General features: G+C 39.4%; 1 protein-coding gene across 4 annotated transcripts in view; it reads right to left on the bottom strand.

The window, feature by feature from the left end:
- The window catches only part of macrod1 (mono-ADP ribosylhydrolase 1), a 115,905-nt gene that overhangs the window by 95,204 nt on the left and 940 nt on the right, over positions 1–19,761 (bottom strand). For all 4 annotated transcript variants that reach the window (XM_040119625.1, XM_040119623.1, XM_040119624.1 and 1 more), the window contains exons 2-3: positions 18,940–19,038; positions 18,431–18,538 (exon numbers count right to left, since the gene is read on the bottom strand). In XM_040119625.1, coding sequence (XP_039975559.1) covers positions 18,431–18,538; positions 18,940–19,038 — 207 coding nt within the window. The remainder of the gene's footprint in view (positions 1–18,430; positions 18,539–18,939; positions 19,039–19,761) is intronic.

Here is a 19,761-nt window from a genome sequence, read left to right as displayed (position 1 = left end):
GTAACTGATTATAGATAAAATTACCATAGAGTACTGGTGCTTTTGGATAATACAGTCAATTAAACACCTGACAAATTATAGCACTTCATGTGTTTGTTTATTTGTAACACAATGGCCTAATAAAAATCAGAAATATTAAAATGAGAGCTTCCAGGGTACAGCAAAATATCTGACAACTAACAAATTTGTAGAGCTGAAACGATTAGTAGTTTAAATGAATTGGCAGAAATTTAATCTGCAACAATTTTATTAATTAAATTTAATTTTCTAAGCATTTTCCTTGTTTCAGCTTCCTAATTGAGAGTATTTGCTGCATTTCTTAATCTTATGGGATAGTAAACTGAATTTTTTCAGGCGGATGAAACAAGCAATTTAAAGACATAACCCAGGGCAGGAAATTGTGACATTTAAATTGTGATATTTTTCACAATTTTCTGATATTTTATAGACCAAATGATTCATTGATAAATTGAAAAAAATTAAGTGGCAGATTAATCGATAATGAAATAATTATTTGCAGTCCCTCAAAATTGGATCATCTCATGGTATCCCACCCTGGAAGAGGGATTTTTAATTTTTAGTATTTTACGTTGCAGCCAAAGTCAAATGTAACACATAATTAAAACAACTGAAATTTCAAACTTGATCTGAGGCATTCTGGGAGGTAAAGTACATTAGTAGACTCTGGTTGTCTAGTTTTATAAGCCTCAGCACAGCATAGACACAGTTCTGTTAACAGGAATCACAGCCTGACCACTACACTGTGCAGTTGAACACGAACACACGAACCAACAACACGGCACCTGCTTTCTGACTGCCTCTCACTGACCCCACTAATACACTTTAAGGGGAGAGCAACTTCAAAGGAAAACGCTAACAAACAGCCAGAGATTAAAAGAGGAAGAGGAGAGGGTAGAGAGAAAAAAATAAAGAGTGAGGCTGTAGAGGGGAAGCTGGGGAGGCGTGATTTAGATATAGCCTGTAAGAGTTGAAACCCATTCTTACTTTCAGTAGCTTCTCTTTTCCAGCCTGTGTTACTGTGCACCAGTAATATTGGAACAGCTCCAATGTGTTTTTCATTTTTGATGTCTGCCTTTGTTTTTCTTTTTCTTCTTTTTTTAAAGAGCACTGAATCTTCCGTTCATTCTGTGTAGAAATCCTTTTCCTTTAAAAATGTCACCCTCAGATGTGATAATGAAAGCACTCTTATGTATAAACATAAAAATGGGTGCAAAACGCTATTCCATTTATTTGTCTCTTGTCTTTTTTTCTACGCAGATGAATAAAGACTTTAAAAAGGAAAAGCCGTTTCATGACTTCTCTGTGTGTCTGTCTGTGTGGGGATCATTTAATCAGATATCAAATAATGCACTGGGATGTTTTAAAACAAAAAAAACAAAAAAAAAATCAATTGGATGCTCATTTTATTAATATGATTTATGACGAGATGGAGCAGACCTCGTTAAACCACACACACTGGATGAATACATCAGCTGCTACACGCTCCGATTCATTTTGGAAGAATCTGCCAGCCAAAAGCAGACGCATGTGTTTTTATCCTGAGAAGTTTGTGTGTTAGTGTGTGGTTGTGTGTGCATTTGTATGGATGTATTCATTCACTGCGCTTCTATGTTTGGGTAAGGACATGCCTCTCATTCTAAGTGAGTGCTAATGCTTGTGTAAGCATGGATCAATATAACGAACGGGGTAGTGTATAAGTGTCCATCTTGGAGTAACTGCTCTTGATGGGGAGAAACATACTGTATGTAGATAAAAGTGGTTTGTTGTACAGTGTGTGCTGCCTATGTCTGAGAGAGAGATAAAGACAGAACAGACTTCATATGAATATTTATCCAAACGATCCATGATTACATGTCTGTGTGTGTGTGTGTGTGTGTGTGTGTGTGTGTGTGTGTGTGTGTGTGTGTGTGTGTGTGTGTGTGTGTGTGCGCCAACGTATACCGTAAATATGATGCATCTGTATCTCCACATCTGTGTTCTTAACAACAATCCCCTAAATACTCATCAGTCATTATGGAGGACTTTCACTGTCACAGTTCATTATCTAGCATCTAGCCCTCCGGCGTAATTATTCTAACTCACATTACACCCAACAATAAGATGTATAGTCAGAATCTAGTTATCTTCAGAGTCAGAATTGTATTCTTCCTCAGTAACAAATGTGACCAAAGTGGATATTTCAGACGTGCTTCCATTATGTTACATCTACTAGTGCATCATCTATCCAAAAATGAAATACTGTACTCTGGGAGTGAAAAAAAGCATCAGTAGTGTCTTCAGTTTCAATTTCTCACATTCTAATTCAATGCATTTTTGAAGACTTGGACTCTATGACTTCAACAAATGAGGTCAACTCACCAATGTGCAATAAAATGGTAATCTGCGTTCTGAACTCCATGCTTTCAAGAATGATGTAGAGTTGCATCGCATGGTAAAGTGTCTCTGCATTATAAGCTGCTATAACAAAAGGTCTGTGTTTTCCTATAAATGCATGCATTTGGGGAAATGTGTATATGCATGCATACATACATTTCCCAAGGTCTGCACAATCAACAGAATATATTTCAAGACTACCATGTCTTTGCACTGTTAGTTTGGATACAATTGTTCCCAAAAATTGCAGGTGTTCACTGAAGGCAAGCTAAAAAAATTAGACACTACTGTAAGACTGATCACAAATTCATGTTTTTTTAGTGATGCAGACTGAACTCACAGCAGTCAAAGGCACAGCAGAGAAAGACAACAGATGCAATATACGGACATGGGAGCTCAGGGAGTGACTCACTCGAAAGTACACAAAAAATAGATAAACTGTTCATAAAAACCAACACACGCACAAGCAGTCAAAAGGTTCACTCACATATACGCATGCTCAAAGAAAGCCCTGCTAAACTAGAAATAATATTCCACATATACAGATTTACAAACCTCTAACCCCACTCCTCACTTCAGCTCTAAATCCAACTCAAGACAAAAAAAATACTTGAATTTTAAATTAAATTTTAAAAGTCATTGTTATTTGACACACACCTGTGCACCTTTGAGTGACAGGGAACTTGTGGTCCCGAAGGACCACGACGGAGCTGAATAACAAACGCTGACACGTTTCTCCTCGCTCAGACACACTGCAAGAAACCACCGGAATACCTCAGAGGTATGAGGTTATCCAACAGAAACAACAAAACATTAAGCCGTGTTGGTCTGGGTTCCTTTGTAGCAATGGGTGGAGAGGACGTAAGTGGAATAAACACGGCAGAGAGCAAGCTAAGACAGCATCTGGGGATTATAACAACACCAACTGTATGAATTAGGCTGTCTATCAGAAAGAGCAACTTTGGTGCCACTGCAAGATGCCTCTAGTGAGAGGGGGAAAAAAAAAAACCTTTCAAAAAAACTTCTGCCACAGCGACCCTGAAAGCATGTACAAAAAGCTAACTAAATTGCCCTTGTACTGACATTGTCCTCTATTCAGTTTCCCAGCCTTGTGCATTTTATCTTTTAATTTGCTTAATTATGAGCCTGTATACCACTGGATTCTTTGTAACCTTTCTGTTAGGAAAAAGAGCATCTGAAATTGAGGACATTATAAGGCATTTATAACCTTAAGTAGTCTTTGTGCTGTTTCCCTCATTATCTGTCCTATAGTGACAATTAGTGAATAAGGGATGGATTCCTTTCCTTCATGTGATAAACCATCAGGCATTCAGTTTCATCTACTGCCTACATGAGCAAACTGTGAAGAGAAAGAACTCTGGCTGAGGAGTGCTTCAGGCGGCAGGCTCCTGCCGCATGTGGTCTTCCAGAGCTCTCAGCCTTCACTCATGGTCGGCTTACTGCCCACCTCTCCGGGGCTACACTCTTGGCTGCACAGACACCTCAGCACTTGTAGTTATGGCAGCTCGCGATTTCTCTGGAGTACCGAATCTCAGCCTCCTTACAGCACAGGCAGACACATCGCAGCCAAAATATAAATACATACCAGGAGCTCAGTAAATTATTCATTACTTAGTTGAAAATGCCACAGAGTGGATTGTGATCATACCAGTGGTCCAGCACACACACACACACAATGTGCTGCCGGACATTTCATTCATTTAGAGGCACCAACCTGGTTCAAGGCTGAAATAATGGAAATGAAAATATGTCAGTAAATATTTAGCAAAATAATGGAATCACAACATTAATTAGAGCCTTTAATCCACTGAAAGGAAACAGAAAACACATTTAACTGCTCCTTCTCCAATTATAAGACAAACAAAGTATAAGGCAGATGATATTCTATATTTTTCTTTTTGTCAGTAAATCCAGTTAAAGACCAAAACCAACTATGAATTTGCCTACTAACAAGTACTGTATTCAGTGTGTAGCAAGAGCATGAACCACAACTGAAACAATTAGTTGATTCATTGAATAGTCGATCGACAGAAAATTAATCTGGAACTATTTTGATAATCAATTAACTACTTCCTTCAAAAAAGCCAAATATTCTGTGCATCAAGCTCCTGAAATGTGAGGATTTGTCATATATGAAAACAGATTGAATACCCTTGGGTTTCAGACTTCTGGTCAGATATAACAAACTATATGAAAAAGTCGCATTGGGCTCTGGGCTCTATTTATAGACAAAGGAAATAATCTGGAGATTAATTGACAATGAAAAAAAATCTTTAGCTGCAGCCCTAGTCCCTGGTTTGAGTCCGGCCACGGGACCTTTGTTGCATGTCATTTCCTGTCATATCACTCCTGTGAATGTGGTAACAAAGGCATAAAATACCCCAAAATTATATAAAAGAAAAAAAACCTGAAACACAATCTGTTTGCCAGTATTTAGAGTATTTAGGTTAGAGACATATCGTAGCAGCGATATGTCGGCCAATAAGTAGCAAACAAAGAAACTTTTTTTCATGTTTTTTCTTTTACAGTAGAATATACACATATTTTAAGAATGCTGGACTTATGAATGTCATCATATGTAAATCTACATTTTGCACTCTTGCAACAAAGTATATAAAAAAACTCTGATATTGTTCGGGCCATAATAAACATTTGCTAGAGCTCAAAATAGTCCCAAACGGAGAACATGTTCTGCTGTTTGAGTAAACTTTGCTTACAACTACAGTGCCCAGCAGTTTTAGAAAGTTACTTAACACCTTAATAAACTATATTTCTGTGATTTTTTTAGATTTATGTGTTCAGTAAGAACCAAAGGGCTTGAGGCTGAGAGGTAGAGCTGTTTGGCTTCTCATGGCATTTCCTGATATTATAGAAAAAGAAAAAACACCAGCCTTGTCCTTAAATGCGCAACCCTTGTCGACCACAAGCACACTAAACCATCATGAGCATCTTTTACATTACATTCAATTTAGCATTTGAGCAGAATCTTGAGTCAGACTCTTTCACTATACACACTCCCACAAAAAGTACACGGTGTTATAAATCTTTTCACGGCCTGACATTACTGTGATTGAGGTATCCTTTGTATCTCACTAATATCATAATGTCATTGACCTTTTTTTTTTTATGAAAGACAAAACTAAAGTTTGCTTTCAGTTTACTTGATATACATCAGGAACCAAACGCCAAATTGTAATTTCATGGCAGAATATTTTTCTGAAACCAGATGTATGTCTTGAGATCTTAAAAATACAAAATGTTATGATTTAATTAGCTGGAATAATTAAAATAAAACGGCACAAGTTGCACAGATCACCACTTAAATAGCTCAATAAACTGTATAACAGCTAGGATTATAAAAGTCAGGTAAATCAGTGACAATAAAATGGTCTGTACATTATAGGCTCCGACAAAGTGTTCATTCATTGTCCTCTGAACTTACATCATCATTAGAAATTGTACAGGATGTTTGAAACACTCACCATCTTGACCTTTTGAGTTGTGAGAGCTCACTGTACGCAACTCTAACTTCAACACCCAACTCAATCAACCGCCTCGTGTTCCACTTTCAGCGAACATCATTTACTGTGCAAGCTGATGCACTGATTGATAAACCTGTCTGCCAGTCCAACTCTAACCAGGGCTGCCCGTTCAACCCGTGGACAATGGCAACAACAGGATAAGTGGCTAAATAGCTCCTATAAATAGTCTTGTTATTTCCCAAGCTCTGATAATGTAGCAGGGCCGACAGCATGCACTTCGGGCACCACTTCACAACAACTCCTGATAGATAATTACAAAATTGTAATTGCGTGCAGTGTGTACTGTGTGTACTCCCTGTACTCTCTGTGTGTGTATGTGTGTGATTATGTGACAAAAGCATCAACAGTGATGAGGACATCTGAGCAGACAATGAGGGCTCCTTGTATTTGCTGGTGGAGAGAGGGGAAGAGGACTCAGGGTTGGTTTAAAGCCCATTCTGGAGGTTATAATGATACATCCTTTGTACTTTGTTCACTAAGCTATGATTACAAAGATGGGAGAAAATGGAGGCTTATTGTCAGGCTGCATTATACTTTATTATTCAAATAACCCTGCCTACAATGAGGATAATCTCCCCCGAATGTGCCTTTAATTTCCATATCTAATTTTTTCTCAATTTATTTTGTGTGTCTCAGTTCTAGTCAAACTTGCTTGCACAGGTGGGTCAGAAAAACTGGGTTCAGTTCAAATTTCAAAAGTCTAAATGAAAAACATCAATTGTCAAAGGTTGATAAAGCCATTAAAAAAGCCATTTATCAGGTGATTGTGGCCATACTTAATGTGAGTTTGTTTGTTTTTTTTAGTTTTTTTAAACTGCTCAAGTATTTGACCTGAGCAGCCAAGGAGATGAGGACTTTGTACGCACAGCCAAAGCCTTGATGCTAGGCTGATTACTTGTCTGGCACTAAAACCAATATTTGAAAAAAAAAAAAAAGGGCAGACAGAACACTATTATTGTCATAAAAAACTGGGAATGCAAATGATAATAGCTTCACTAAGGAGTGCATTAAGTGAGAGAGCACAGAAAATTGAACTCTGCCCTACATCGGAAAAGACATACAAGTTTGACATCTGGCTGCTTTACAATCTGCACATTATTGTGACACTGGCAGAGCCTCAGAGTACTTGGTGTATACAATATCATTAGCCCTGGTCATATTTAGTCAGCCATTTTGAATGTGAAGTGGCCCCAGAATCCTTCAAACAAAGTGCCTGTCAGATCAGCTAGCAGCATCTGATAGTACTCGATTTTAAGCACTGCATGGACTGGCACCAGCTTAAAGCTACAATCTCCTCAGATCAATTAATCGTCGCCATTCCACATTCCCAGTAAGAGTCTTTTCCATTGCTGCTCCCAAACTGTAAGAATTTATCCCTCTCTGGTAGGTCTCCCCCATCCACCACCACTTTAAATCCAGTCCCCTTATTATTACGACAATAGGAATGCTTCGATGTTGATTTGATCTTTGATTAAGGTCTATTGTTTTAAAATGTGCTCTATAAACTAACTAATGACGGACTTAACTCTGCAATTTCACTGGCCAAGTGTGCAGAGGAGTGGAAGTAAGACTTGATCTTCCGTTAACCTAATTTTTGTTCTTCACACAACTACTTCCGTCACTTTTCTTGTGTATGAATGAGTGTCGTCAAGGATGGACTTTCCAGAAGTGTACACATCTGCGCCATTTGTGTTCATTTATTTATTGTGTCGAGATAACAAAGAAATGCAAATGACGCGGCCAGATTTACTGAGCCTTTTGCACCATTTTTTTCAGGGCACAGATGTGATGCATTCTGCCCAAAACACATGTTCTGTATTTATCAAAAAGACGCAGCAGGCTGGGGCCACATATCATTTGTGCAGGCGTTTGTAAGGGGCGAGTCTCGCCTCATTGCATATGCATTTATGGGAGGATGGCGTAAATAACAGGAGGATACATATTCATATTTAGATATTTGTTAAAGATTATGATATCATAATTTATATTTTATATTTATTTATAAGTAATATTTTAGTAATAGTAATAGCTTTTCTCAGGTAGCATTGAATCTGGGCTGAAGCAAATGCTTTGTAATCGAGATCCATTTTCTATTATTCCTTTTCTGAGTGTGTTGGCCTAGTAGAAATCCCACCACGGAACTGTGCTTATGAGCTCTTCTTCTCCTGCAGTGTGAGTCTGTGAGGTCAGTGCCAGGAGCAATTTGGGAGGTGAACTGAAATCTGCAGCGCACGTTTGTAAAATGCCATATTCTTGGAAGATCTAGCCCAACAAGTTCTTGGACAGAGATCAGGCAGTTAGCGGGATGCAGCCATAAAACGGCTATGATGGCAGGCTTTTCGCCTCGCCATATAATGTGGCCATTATGAACAGGTATACACACTTTTGCTTTTAGACGTTTTGAGAAGAGATGTTGCACAACCTAGTTTGTTTGAAGCATGCTAAATCCTTAAATCCTCAGTCATTCTTGGGAAATTCTCATCAGCTTTGATACCAGCAAACTTTACTTAACCACAGAAAGAGAAAACTAACTCCATCAATGCCTTTCCTTTCAGCCCAGGTACCATCAGAGGATCATCTCCAAGCCCTCCAGGAGTCACAACTCTGTGCAACAAATCAACACATTGGAACGCAGCACTTGCTTTGATGACAGAGGCTCTGATGGGCCAAGTGCTGATAATCGAGCTGACTCCTTTTTCTCTTTTACTCCCTCATTCACTCCATCTCTTTCCATCTCCCTCAACGGCCCAATCAGACTAATGAGGCTCGCACTTCCTCCATCCCTTCCTGCTCGCTAAAGTGCGGATTGATTGGAGGGGTGGGAAAGCTTTTAACAAGGGAGGGGTGGGAGAGAAATAATTAGCACGAATGAGCTTTTCTGCAAACTCTTACAGTTTGGCTTTTCTTTTTCCATTTATTTACTGACCCAGACAACATTAGGGATTAACTCTCCAAGGGTATGTTAACTTCTCAGTGTCAGGGTGTAAATCAATCTGAAGCTGTAAACTGAAGCCCGTTTGTCTAAAGCTAATGTCTCACTCCTCTCAGGTCACAGCGATGATGTCTAAATGGAAGGGAGAGACAAGGGGAGAGGGAGAGGACAAATCTCTGGAGATGAACAAACCAGCAGTGAAGCTTTTCTTCCATCTCCCCACTCAAATTGAGACACAAACTGGACATCGGAGCATCCCGAGGAAACTCGGGGCACTGAACCTTGAAAGCTCAAAATTTTCAGTACACAGAGAGCATTAATGTCGCTGCCCAAATGACCAGCAAAGTGGTCTTTCTGACAGTTGTACCGTAATTAACTCGGAAAGATCTAGACTGGAAAAACTAGAGCAGCAGCACTGTCCAAATTCACACTGCAGCCCATTCACAGAGCCACTGCAGCCTCCAAACTTCGCCCATGGCAAAGATACAGATACAAGACCACAGAGCTGACATAACACGACTTCAGCGTGGTTTAAAAGCTACTTTTGAAGTGAATTTGAAGCATTTCGACCAATTCTTCACAGTGGTAGGGATCAGACTGTCTAAAGCCATAAAGATATTAAATACCCCTACAACCTCTAATTTACTTTACCATCAAAAACGAGCCACCTCAAGGGGGTTTTTTAAGAGAAATTTCCTAATTCATCTGATATGTATTTTTAAATCATAAGGAAGATTTATTGAAAATACTCAAAAGAAATGCAGAGAGAAACTACTATAGCATAAATATTAGCCCCTCCAGAAGCAATATTACTGCACAGGTACCATGGTAATTACAGCAACCTGTCTCCTTAGTGACAGGCAACTCTACTAACATTAAAGATCTAAATTTAATTTTTCATTTCACAATAACGGGTGTATAAAGAAACTTTTAATACACACAGCTTCCATAAAGTCAACTCTTTACCTTCAGAAGAACAATATATATTAAAGCACATTTATTGTTGAGACTGTAGCCGCTGTGTTTACACATTTAATCCAGTAATTTAAAAAAGGTCCCCAGATGCGTTTGTCACTGCTCTCTGTGACTGTGAATCAAAGTTGACACCCAGTGGTTCTGCACTAATGCCTAAAACCATCCTGAAGCATTTTCAAGCTTGAAAATTTTGGAATCTACCCAAGGGGGGTAGATGAGCGACTACTGGTTAGAGCCTATAAAGCATGAATTAGTCGATTAATTTTTTATTTGAGTGACTGAAAATTAATCAGCAGCGATTTTGATAATCAATTATTCATGTAAGTTATTCTCAAGCAAAAATAGCCAAAGGTTTACTGGTTTCAGGCTCTGAAATGTGAAGGTTTCCCGTTTTTCCCTGTTAGTAAACTGAATATTTGACAGTAATGCAAAACACTTTGCTGATAATACTTCTGCACTTTTACTTAAAGTGGAGTATTTTTCCAGTGTGGTATTGCTACTTTTACTCAAGTAAAAGATCTCAGTATGTCTTTCACCACTGCTGACCACCCAATAAGAGACTCTGTTTTGCACTTTGGACAAAGCAAACTTTATTTTAACTGCACACGCCTGCCTCGGAGTCGTACTCAAGTCCACTGCCAACACGACCTTGGGCTCTGGGAACTTGTGATGATTTTTCACTATTTTCTTACATTTCATCAACTCAATGAGTCATCAGTTAAGCAACAAGGCACTTGGCGGATTAAACAAAAAAGAAAATAGCAGTTGCAGCTTCGGTATTCTTTGTGGTACACCACATTTACATGGCCCTGCCTTTGATCCTGTCTATCACTACCTCTGCTTACTGTTGACCTCACTGATAAAAATCCATACAGATCAGACTTACTCAGATGGATTTTAACCTCATATCTGTTATTGGCATTTGCTCAGCAAATCCCCTTTCAACAAAAAAAAAAAAAAAAACAAAAAACAGGTTAACTTCTCCACTTGGCACACTCTGCTCCATGCCCAAAACAGTAATTTGTCCTGGTATAGTTGCTGATAGAGTGGATTGGTGGTCATGGCAAGGCAAAGTTTTGACAGCACATCATACTCTGAAAAGCTGATGCCGCTCAGTAAGTGCCTGTGTGTCCTGGCAGTTGACAGGCATATTGTGAGAACATGTCCATTAGCACTGCTTCAGAAAACACAAAGTCAACGCAGTGGGGATACTGCTATAGGAACTAAGAGCTGAGGAAGAACAGTTACTATGGCAGGGAGAAAGAGTGCACTTCATGAGGGATCTGTAACCTGTTCTGCTTCATAACAGCAGCATAACAACTGATTTTTCAGCATAACAACTGATTCTTATGTAACAATACAACTTTATCTAAATAAATTCTTCCAGAAGAAGATTTTAATTTTATCTCATTTTAATTTGAGCACCCCTAATTCATCTAAACATACACACATAAATACACTCAGGCCCATTTTATAGTATCTGTTTTTAGGTTTTCTTAGAGCACACACACACTTGTAAAATATTTGTCTGCAATAGCAAACTTGGTGTGACATTTTGCATCTTGTAATATGAGCCTGTTCTAAGAGGAGCTGACAAGAGCTCTAGGGTAGATGTATGGTAACTGCAGCAAAGGGAGAGATAGAGAGCACACGGCGTGGAACCTGTGGGAGTACAACAGCACAAGACATGTCTGTTCTGGGCTTTCCATCACCTCCACATACCCCTGGTACTACCAGGGAGGCTGGGCAGATCACAACAACTTGCCTCCCCTGATTAAAACCTTAGATGAGTGACTTGATGACAAAGTCGCAGTCATCGACGGAAAAAATGCTGCCTTGAAAACATTAATTCCTCAAGCGGAAAAAAATACTACAGCTGGCTACAACTTGATTATCCTCTAATAACTGCTACATGATCTACATGCTTAGAACAAACACACTATCAACAGCTTAAACACTAGAGACTAGAGTAGATACTGTGGCATTCAAAGTAGATCTGAGGAAAAAAAAAAAAAATCACTTAATCCTTGGCCTTACGCTGGAAAATCCCTTATAAAGTGGTTAAGCATGCAAATATTCCTGATTTATGCCCCCTATTACTCCAGTCAAATGAGGAAAATGCGACTCAGGTGAAATCTGAGAAATAATTTTAGCCACTCTGAAGCAATTTACAACAACAAGTCAGGCCTGAAAATCCCCCATACACACTCTAACAGCGTGGCGAAAGCAGGGATGACTGCCAGGCTGATTTTGGCGCTAAGCACGACGCTAAGCCCCATTGACAAAGCCAGCTAAGAATCAGTGAAGCCTTGCAGAAGGAGTGTGACGCTGTGCTACTGTAAAGTAATGCTCTTGTAAGGGGCTCTACCTGCAGAGCCAATGGTTCGCCTATTTTATCCTCCTGAAATCATCAAACAGGATCACTGAGCACATCCCCCTCACCCTGCTTCTCCAGCAGTTCTAGTCGATGTCCTGCTGCCTGTCTGTCTGACTCCGGTCACCCATGTCTTCCCTTCATCCTGTCTGACCCCCAAGCCCCACAACCTGCCCCAGTACAGCTATCGGCCATCACCAGCAACGGACTTTACTTGAATCAATAAAAGATGCTCCACTGCTGGCTTGAATTTATATTGCACCCAATGGAAGCATCCAAGCTAAAAAAAACACTGATGTTCAATTATTGATGACTACACCCCATGCAGCCATCCATTCGATTCAAGATGACACGTATTTTTCAATGTAAGGCATTTTTTAATCATTTATTTGTTTGAGATCAGCTTATCTTTAATTTTTCCACAAAGTGCAATAATGTTAAAGCACTGATAACCATATCAGGCTTCCCCACAGTGCTGTATGGTGAAGGCGTGCCACCTTACATGAAAGAGAGCCCATATCCACATAGCATCATAAAAAAATTAGGGCAGCAACTGGCAATTTTTCATTGCTGATTAACCTGCTAATTACATTTTCGACTAATTATTTAATCGTTTAGTCTATGAAATGTGGACCAATGGTCCACATGTCATTCACAATTTCTGAGAGCCCACAATGATGGCTTCCATTTGCTTGTTTTGTTCAACCAACAGTCCAGAAGCTGAGGATGTTCAAGCGATTGCTATACATGACAAAGAAAATAAGTAAATCCTCACATTAAAGAAGCTGGAACCAGAGAGTGTTGGCCTTTTCTGTTTGAAAAATTACAAACATTCAAAAAACAGTTGCAAGTAAATTTTCTGTCGATCGCTCGATTGTTGCAAAAAAAAAAAAAAAGAAAAAAAAAGTGGATGTACCATTTCACACAGCAAACACCATATTTGTAACGGGTTTGGCTGTCGCCTGTTTCTTAAATTGATCACAAGACAACCTTGATTTGTGCTACTTGATGCTGTCATTTGACTTTGGGCTGAGTCTGCTTCTGACCTTTGTATCAACTACACATCCAAACTTCAATTATAATTCCAGAGGAGTCAGGCTTCGGGCTTTGATCAGCATCTCAGGTTAACTCTGTGAATATCATTCAGCTTTTCAAGTCTGCTATTAGTCATAGCAGGCTTGTTTGTGCTTGCAATTTCCATGCATCTCTGAAGAAATGCCTGTCCTTCTGACTCACCACGGTCCTTTTAGAAACCTACTTCACAGTGATGCCATGGTGACAGTAACATGACATATTTTGTGGAATCTGCAGGTGAGACATGAAGTTTTGCCCTTCAGCTTTGTGACTTTCTGACCTTTTTCCCTCCGTGTCTCTCAACTTACTGACCTTGCTATCCATCTCCTCATCCATCCATCAGTGCTTTTTTTTCTAGGAATCTTATCTGTGAGGAAGTTACAGTATTGTCTATAGACACTCTCTCTCGCTTTCCTCCTGCCTGTCACCTGCGGGCCAGGAAAACTATTGGCTCTAATCTTGTATCTCTCAGCTGTTGCCATAGTGAGTGGGTTTCTAGTGCCAACCAACAGCTTTATCTCTGACCTGCAGAGAAAAACCTGGGAGACCCTATCTCATGCACCAACACGATAGGACACCTGCACACAGAACACGCGCAAAGATACAGCACTCATGCACCGCCCCGCCAGACATCATACCGCACACACATTCATAGAGCCAGGATTATGTGTGCTCTCTGTTTCTGGCACAAGCAGGTGCAGCTGTGCACAGGTGTACACATGCAGACGTATATGCATGTAGTCTTGTCAATACATCTAAAACACATGTGCAAAGGTGTGACACACACACAGACAGTCATGAATAAACACACACCCACAGACTCCCAGCGAGCACGTGGAATGAAGATGACAAGTGGTTCAGCTCTAAAAACTGTGATAGGACCAGAATATTCTTTGTCACTTGACAGTGCTCGGCTTAATTTTAGGGAGAGTTTTTTATAGTCTAGCCTAAAAGATTTATCAGCCAACTCTGTCTCTGCATTTACTCTCACACACAAAGTTAGCTCCACTGAAAAAAGGACTGGGTGGACTTTTCAGTATAATTTTTAAATCTTTTTCAATTAAATTTAGATTTTATGCGGAGAAAAAGGTAGGCCAAAACAGCATTTAATGTCAAACACGATAAACGCTATGGCGGATGAAGGTAAGTGCTGCAATGGAAATGAGGAATAAAACTTTTGCAAGTGAAAATGCAGCTCAGTAGAGCTAAGCAAATTTGCATTTAATCAATTTGAAAAAAGGTTTTAATGCAAAGTTAGTTGCCGAGACGCCGTATCCACACACACACACACACACACACACTTGCACACGTACACACACTGCAAGAACTCATCACTCCAACGACATTTCATTGTGCAATCCATCTTAATCAGCTAGCCCATCAGAGACAATATATCCTCCCCTCCATCTCTCTCTCCTTCTTCGGACAGAGTGATTGAGGGGTGTAAAGAGGAGGATGTGCCCCCCCCCACAACCCACATCTCCTCACCAGGACAGCTCTTAAGTGCTTGTGGGTTTTTATGTTTGTAGTGTTTTATAGGAGTGGGCAGGAGCCAGGGGCTGTAAAAGTGTGGAAGGAAGGAGGGAGGGGGATGGAGAAGGAGGAGGAGAAGAGGAGGAGAAGGAGGAGGAGTGAAGAGTTACTGTAAATCCAATCTTTATTGAGAGCGACACAAACGACAAACAGCACCCGTCCAACCTCCCTGCAGCACCCTGCTTACCTGATCAATGAGTTCTGATTGAGGAAAGGACAGAAGGAAGGGAGGAAGACACAGGCTGGGGCAGCATATAGCAGCATATAAATTTCCACCTGTTAATTCACAGGTCTCCAGTGCTTCTGTATCTGTATCTACATGTATCCACACGTATAAATGTGCGTGCATCTCTGTATGCATCCGTGTGTGTGTTTTTGTGTGTCTGCAGTCAATTGCTCACTACCAGCCAGGCAAGGAAGCCACCCCCCCCCCCCCCTCCAACCTCCCTACCAGTCTGCCAGTATAGCGTATAATTGGCTACAGTTGGCTTCAATTGAATGTTTGCTGCCTTAGGGGCTAAATGATGCTTCAAGGCCTTTCAGAGCAGCCAGAAAAAATCCGCAACACTCCCCTCCACATGTCGGAAACCATAGGCGCTGGTTTGGCTGCTCTGTAATGCTGGAGCTTTGCTGTTAGATCTGCAACAGGAGAATAGCTTTGCGAGTAATTTTCTGAACAAACGTAACTAACCGTCTTTCTTATAATTGTTCTCTTGTCCCCCGATGTCTGTTTGTTCCCCTCTTTTATTTAAACATCATATCTCTTTAAGCGTGTCTGACATCTCTCATAGCCTCTTAGTCATTCAGTAAGTTCAGTTAGTCATCGAGTGAAAAGGTCAGCCACTTAGTCAACAAAATGACCGTGGAGACAGTCAACTGGCCAGCCAATCAGTCCGACAGAAACGGGTGATCTGACTTTGCTGCCCAAAACTCCTTTGTGGGTACCCTGTACCTGCTTGTTGCCATGGCAATACAGTCCGAGATTTAAATACTAGCCTGTATCCTCTGCCTGCCTCTCTCTTATCTTCTTCTTTTCACTCCTATAGACTCTCCCCTCACTTTTTGTCAGCCGATGTGCTGACTCTCTCTCACGCTTCATCTCTCAGTCATGTTTCCTCTGGCCCTTTTGTGCTTTTCAGTCTCCCTCCCTCACCTTGCCTCGTCCTCTCTGCTAAATGACGCTTTACTAGCAGTTTTCTCTTGTTAATTCCTTGCTACTTTGCATCATGCGACTCTGTAAAAGCCCTTGTAAAAACACACAAACACCCTAAGACAAAGTCCCCTCTACAGCCACACGGAGATAAATTACAATTACTTACTGCATATAGACACATAATTACTTAAACATTTGTAGGCAGACGCATCCACGAATGCTTGCAAGCGCGCGCGCACACACACACACACACACACACACACACACACACACACACACACAAAAACACACACACACACACACACACACACACACACACACACACACACACAAACACACAAGCAGTAATGTCGTAAATGAGAGTAAACGATCAACATATTCACTGGTTGCTGGCACAGTGTACACCTGCTGACAGTCAGCTGCCAACGAAAATCTATCATTTTCTGATAAAGCCTCATCATCAAGCATCATTTAGGTGTGCTGGCCAGCCTCACTCTCCTCTGATGCAGCATCAGTGCCAAGACACCGATTAAATTTCCCCCAAATGTCCAAAGATCCTTGTGGGAAAAGGTCTTCAGTGAATGAACTGACTTCTGGCTCCATCTAATGGTCAATAGAAAGACCCTAATCCTACTTGAAGCTGCTGGAAAACAACAACTTATGGGAGGAAATAAGTAATGAGAGCAACCTATCGCTCTGAAAAAAAAGATTTTAACAAGAGGACAATATTTATTATTGATTATATGACTCCGTGAATCAAGACGCATTAGGCTTAGACTAATACTGTATATTCCTTGACATTATTATCTTTTTATAACAAATTTATTGTAGGCTTGTCATTGGTATTTACCCCAGTTATGATGATGAGATTAAAAGTTTGTTTAATGTACTATTTAACTAGTAGGTATTACATTGGTTTGCCTATGGGAAGCCCAAAATAATAATAACTAAGCATTCCTAAATATGCTGTCTTTGTAAAAATTCCTGATATTTTTGTTTTTATTAACCTTGGTACAAACTAGGTTATTTTTACTAAAATGATTTAGTGAGGAAAACACTAATTTCTTTTATTTTTTATTTTATTTTCCTTTCATTACAGTATGTGTTTTCTTGCATGGTAACACGGCAGCTCAACAGTAAAACATATTAATAAATAGGAAAAAGGGAGCCACCAGTAGAGCTCATTTGTCAGAAATTCAAGCGGCAACAGTTGTTTAATCAAGCAAAAATGGCAAATACCCGTCGGCTCAAACTTCTCAAATGTCTGGTGTCTTGATTTCCAGTTTTTTATATATTATTTAAAGTTAAATATCTCTGGGTATTGGATTGTTTTTGTTCTGAGAGTAATTTTCGCTGTTTTTTGACATTCAATAGACCATAACATAAAACTGATTAGTTGTAAAAAAAAAAAAATCAAGTGATAATAAAAATAATGAAAATAATTGTTATTTCCAGCGCTAACAAATTAGAAGTTTCTTTTGCGATAACAGATGTACTGCCCCAGAACAAAAGGCTAGGAAGACAATACATAAACAGGACAAAAACAATGTGTTTGGTGTGACCCCACAAAAGCCTCTTGGATATATGAACTACTGTATGTCAAAACCCTTGATTTTTTGCCTTTATAGTACAGTAAATTACATCTGATGTGGTACAAAAATAAAACTATGATCAGCTTTGGTCACTGACACCTGATTTTCCTAGTTGTTGACCAGTTTCTGCCTTCACAAAACACCAGCAGCTATCACTAGACTTAATCTACGGAGTTGGTATGGACCTTTAAAAGTCAAGTAAGTTTTACTCGGGTTGAGGAGTCTGTGCATAATCTTTTTTAGCCCTGAGACTTCACATAAACGCTGGCTCTGCTTTTGTGTTGCTTTGACAACTTTTGATTTTTCCAGGGAGCCAGTCAGCAATCCTTCTGATTCTCAACTGCTCTGTTGTTCTTGTATTCTTCTGTGCTGCATGTACAGTAGTTTAAAGAAAACTTCACAGTATGTTGGCAACCGTATAAAAGCTTGTAGCTGTCCCTCCTTCACGCTGAGAAAACATCATAACCATAATCACGTCATAAACCGCCCTCACAGGTGTTTGGCGCTAAATTTATGTACAGTACATGCACATCACTGCACAAATGGACTAGAGGCTGCCCTCAGTTTAGCACCGAGCTTTTAAATCCCTAATCCCTTCTGATATTTCCAACTGGATGGCTGTCTTCCTCATATTGTTCTCGTGTGTGTTTCTTTTTACCCTGCTGACAACTATAACTTTTGCTGCAAATAATTGAAATAAAATAGAATCAAATTATTTTTATGTCACTTTTCCGTTTATTTTATCATGTGTGAAAATAGATCATTGGCGACTATGTTGGATGACTAACCCACACACTGTTCCAACTGAAAACAAACATTCACTCATTTACACACACATACCTGCATTAACAATAGCATCAATCTCCAGCTTGGTGATGTCGCCACTATATAGGGAAATTTTCTGGTCCAACTTTTCATTCCTCTGATAGCGGCTTGGCTCAGAACCACCTGATGATGAGACACGCAATTAAAGTAAAGTCAGTCCCAGGATCAGTTTTCTTTTTTTACTTTTTAAATTTGCACAAGGAATATGTCTTGGTGGTTTTTTCCCATACTTAACATTAAAATAATAAAACAGTACAAACTGTAAAAAAAAAAAAGTGTTGTTTTGTGTGCATCAGAAACTTATATGTAAACATATTACATTTTGCAAACAAGGGGCTGCAAAATATCTTAATGCTGCTCATAATTTGGAAATGATCTTGGTGTGCAATTTTATAAGTTTTTTGATGTGATGTTGCCCAATGCCTGATAACACTAGTATACATGTCTTTACATCCCTCCCTGAAAGCAGAAAGTCTCACCACCACAACTACCTGACCATCAATTGACTTGTGACTTTGACTGACCTGCCGTGGGAGTCCACACTGGGATGTTGTCCAGTGGCACAAAGGCAGAAAACCTGTAGTACTGACGACTGTCCTTCACCGAAAGAGACAGCAAGAAGTCTGAGGGAGACAATGGAGAAAGAGAGCAGATAGTAAATTATGGGTTAGCTAGATATAAAATATATATTTTGTTAAATATTTATTTACGATAAAGGACAGAGAAACACGGTACTTTTGGCATATTAGACTTAAGAACAGCCTGAGGAAGAACAGGACAAAATAACTCATGCATCTGCACCTAATGAACAGCGAAATTCCTACATAAACTTTAAGTGTGTAGTGCAATATGAGATTAAAGTACCTTAAAAGTACATTATCGTCTTTGTGCAATTTTTTCACTTAAGTTCCAGTTTGTTCTAGTACAGATTTACCTTATGAAAGCAAAAAAAAAGTGATAAGCTTGTATATAATATCATATCACTCAATAAATAGCTTGCTTTTCTTCATCTTGTATTATTATTATAAATTTTATATATAACATCAAGAACGTAATTTAGGGCCCAAGTTTTAAGCCAATAAATCACTTAGTAAATTGATTATGATTTCTGATTTATTGCATAACTCATTTATCAAGTAAAAATGGCTAGTGGCAGCTTCTCAAAGTCAATCATTTGCTTGCTTTTCTTTATTTTGTATTATTATTAAAATAAACAACTATTGGTTTTCAATCTCTGAGCAAAATAAAATAGGGTTTTAGGACATCACTTTGCGCTCTGGTAGCTTGTAATTAGCATGGTCATTAAGTTTGGCATTGTAAAGGTTAAATAATCAATTAAATTGTCA

The sequence above is a fragment of the Xiphias gladius genome, chromosome 23 (assembly GCF_016859285.1).
Source record: "Xiphias gladius isolate SHS-SW01 ecotype Sanya breed wild chromosome 23, ASM1685928v1, whole genome shotgun sequence".
Classification (NCBI taxonomy): domain Eukaryota; kingdom Metazoa; phylum Chordata; class Actinopteri; order Istiophoriformes; family Xiphiidae; genus Xiphias; species Xiphias gladius.
The sequence above is the reverse complement of the archived record's forward strand: the minus strand, read 5'-3'. Positions and strand labels throughout refer to the sequence as shown.